A 2572-nucleotide genomic window follows, 5' to 3' on the forward strand; every position below is an offset into this window, starting at 1 on the left:
ACATGTCCTGATGTATATATCAGGAGCAATTTGTAGATAGCTAACGGAAAGAAAACAAGGCAACCATATCAGTCACATCCAAAGGCTTCCTCCCTATTTAACTGCTCATGTATGTTCATATTCGGGTCAATAAATAAATAAACATAGCCTACGCTTCACCACTACGTATGTAAACAAATATACCCTAGTATATATGTTCCATGTTTCTGTATTAGAAGTACTTGCCTGGCCTGGGAAAAGAGAGAAAGCAGCCATGTCGGTCATATCTAACGGGACTCTTTCGCCATTAGACTCCTCGCGTGTGCCCTCGAGTATTAGGGACTTGTCGTTGAGCCTTCCTTCGCTATCACAGGAAACGCGTCCAATCACATGCACGGGTTGCTGTATATAGAGAAAGGTATATATATATATATATATAACAAGTTATATATATAACAGGTTACATATAGAACAAGTGAGTATGGCAGAGACTTCTGAGTAGAAGATTGTACACCGGTGGTTCGCCTTTAAGGCCTCCTTCGCTATAGAATGACACGCACTCCACTCTATCGAATACACGGGTGCTAGTATCAACGACTTTGGAGAATGGGTATGTGTTCCGAACTGTATACTCTGGGTGTGGAATCTCTTTATAGCACGTGCACTCGGGACGAATCTATTTTTAGAATCGAAGGGCCCAGAGAACAAATTAATTTTTATATTTGTGCTTGGGCCAGCATATTTGACCGGCCTAACGCAGACGCCTGGTATACGTATTTTTACGATAGTTTAGATCTGTGTACTCCAGAGTAAAATCTAAATTTAGAACTGTGTTTGTACCAACCTACCTGACGGGCCAAGCGCTAATGCTTAGTATACAGGCTCTTGCGTTTGAATGAAAGAAATCTAATTTTAGAACAATGTGCTCCAGAGTAGAATCTAAATTTAGAACTGTGTCTGTGCCGACATACCTGGCGGGCCAAGCGCAGATGGCTGGTTTCGAGAATCTTGTGACGTTTGCATAGTACATTGATACCTAATCGCTCGATACGGTAGTCGTGTGCTGCAAAACGAGACACAGAAACACCAACGGCGGCTGTGGGTAAGTAGATGAACTGGCTTATCCAGAACCCTAAAACTCTAAAAGGTTGGCTCCGTCCTTTTTCCTGGACACAAGGGCCTTACTAGTAGAGATAACATGCAGCTATGAGCGGAATACAATAGGTTTACGTATCCTGTCAGAAGGAATCTTGCGATATTTGCACAGTACACAGATACCCAAACGAGCGAGACAGTAGCTGTGTACTGTAATAGAACACGGAAACAACGTCAACGATACGCTTACGGACAAGGCTGGATCAGATATATAAACAACATGAGAGCGAGTGCAATACAACAATATAACAAGGTACTAGTACACAGGTATAGTGTACAAGGTGTGTGTGTACATAGAGCAACAGCAACAGTAGGGCCAGTATAGAAACTTTGTTCCTATCACACAGGTGTGTAGTTTACAAGGTGCGTGTGTACATAGAGCAACAGCAACAGTAGGGCCAGTATAGATACTTTGTTCCTATCACACAGGTGTAGTTTACAAGGTGCGAGTGTATGGAAAGCAACAGCAACAGTAGGGCCAGTACAGATCCTTTGTTCCTATCTCACAGGTGTAGTTTACAAGGTGCGGGTGTACGGAAAGCAACAGCAACAGTAGGACCAGTATATATACTTTGTTCCTATCACACAGGTGTAGTTTACAAGGTGCGGGTGTACGGAAAGCAACAGCTTCTGGTGTACTGCCAGTAACTGGCGCCAATTGCGCAACATATCGATCGTTAACGGCTCAATTCAGTAGTCGTGTGCTGCAAACAGCAGTATAAATAAGAGAAGTATATCTATCGAGAATACTATACGTAAGTGGGAACTAACAATGAATCATTCACATTGAATAATTCCTTTGCCGGGGTTTATTTTAAAAGCAACCAATCAGAACGAAACATATCGCACACTACGGATAGGATATTCATAGACAACTAACATTGATTATATTCTCAGCAATGGGGGGGGGCTTTAAAGGGCAATTATTCAGAACATATACAGATATGTGGACAGCCACGCGGGATATTAGAGCGTTTGCCGAATACACCACTACTCAATTGCTCGATGCAATAGTCGTGCACGGCAACTTCAGGACAAAGAACACTCACCATACAGACAAACACGGTCCGCAATGTGTACTACAAATGATATATCAACGTATGCAAATATGAGAAGAATCTTGAACAGATATGAATCACAAACCCTCTACGCACACGCTTACATACCATCAGCAACTTCGCTAATCTTCTCAAACATGTATCGATACGACGTCATCTGCGCGTTCCTGTACACCCCAATGGCCACATCTCCGTCTTTCCTTTGGGGTACCTGAGATATAAGATATCACATATGAGCACTCAATCCGGTTCAAAAATACCGTAGAACGGTAAATCACAAGAACAGGGACTCGTACACATATCCGGTTAACATAAAAAAAAATATGCACCTACACCAGTATATATATATAAATATATGTATATATACATATATATATATA

The 2572-nt window shown here is 41.8% G+C and overlaps 1 protein-coding gene across 1 annotated transcript; it reads right to left on the minus strand.

Moving 5' to 3' along the window:
• Positions 1 to 225: 225 nt before the first annotated feature.
• Positions 226 to 2403, minus strand: SARC_14209 (hypothetical protein; the record flags this gene model as incomplete). The annotated part of the gene is made up of 3 exons (XM_014291657.1): positions 226 to 381; positions 951 to 1042; positions 2301 to 2403. Coding segments are annotated over 3 exons (351 nt in total), but the record flags the coding sequence as incomplete, so codon positions are not given.
• Between the last annotated feature and the right edge of the window lie 169 nt (positions 2404 to 2572).

This window comes from Sphaeroforma arctica (assembly GCF_001186125.1).
Source record: "Sphaeroforma arctica JP610 unplaced genomic scaffold supercont1.4299, whole genome shotgun sequence".
NCBI lineage: Eukaryota > Ichthyosporea > Ichthyophonida > Sphaeroforma > Sphaeroforma arctica.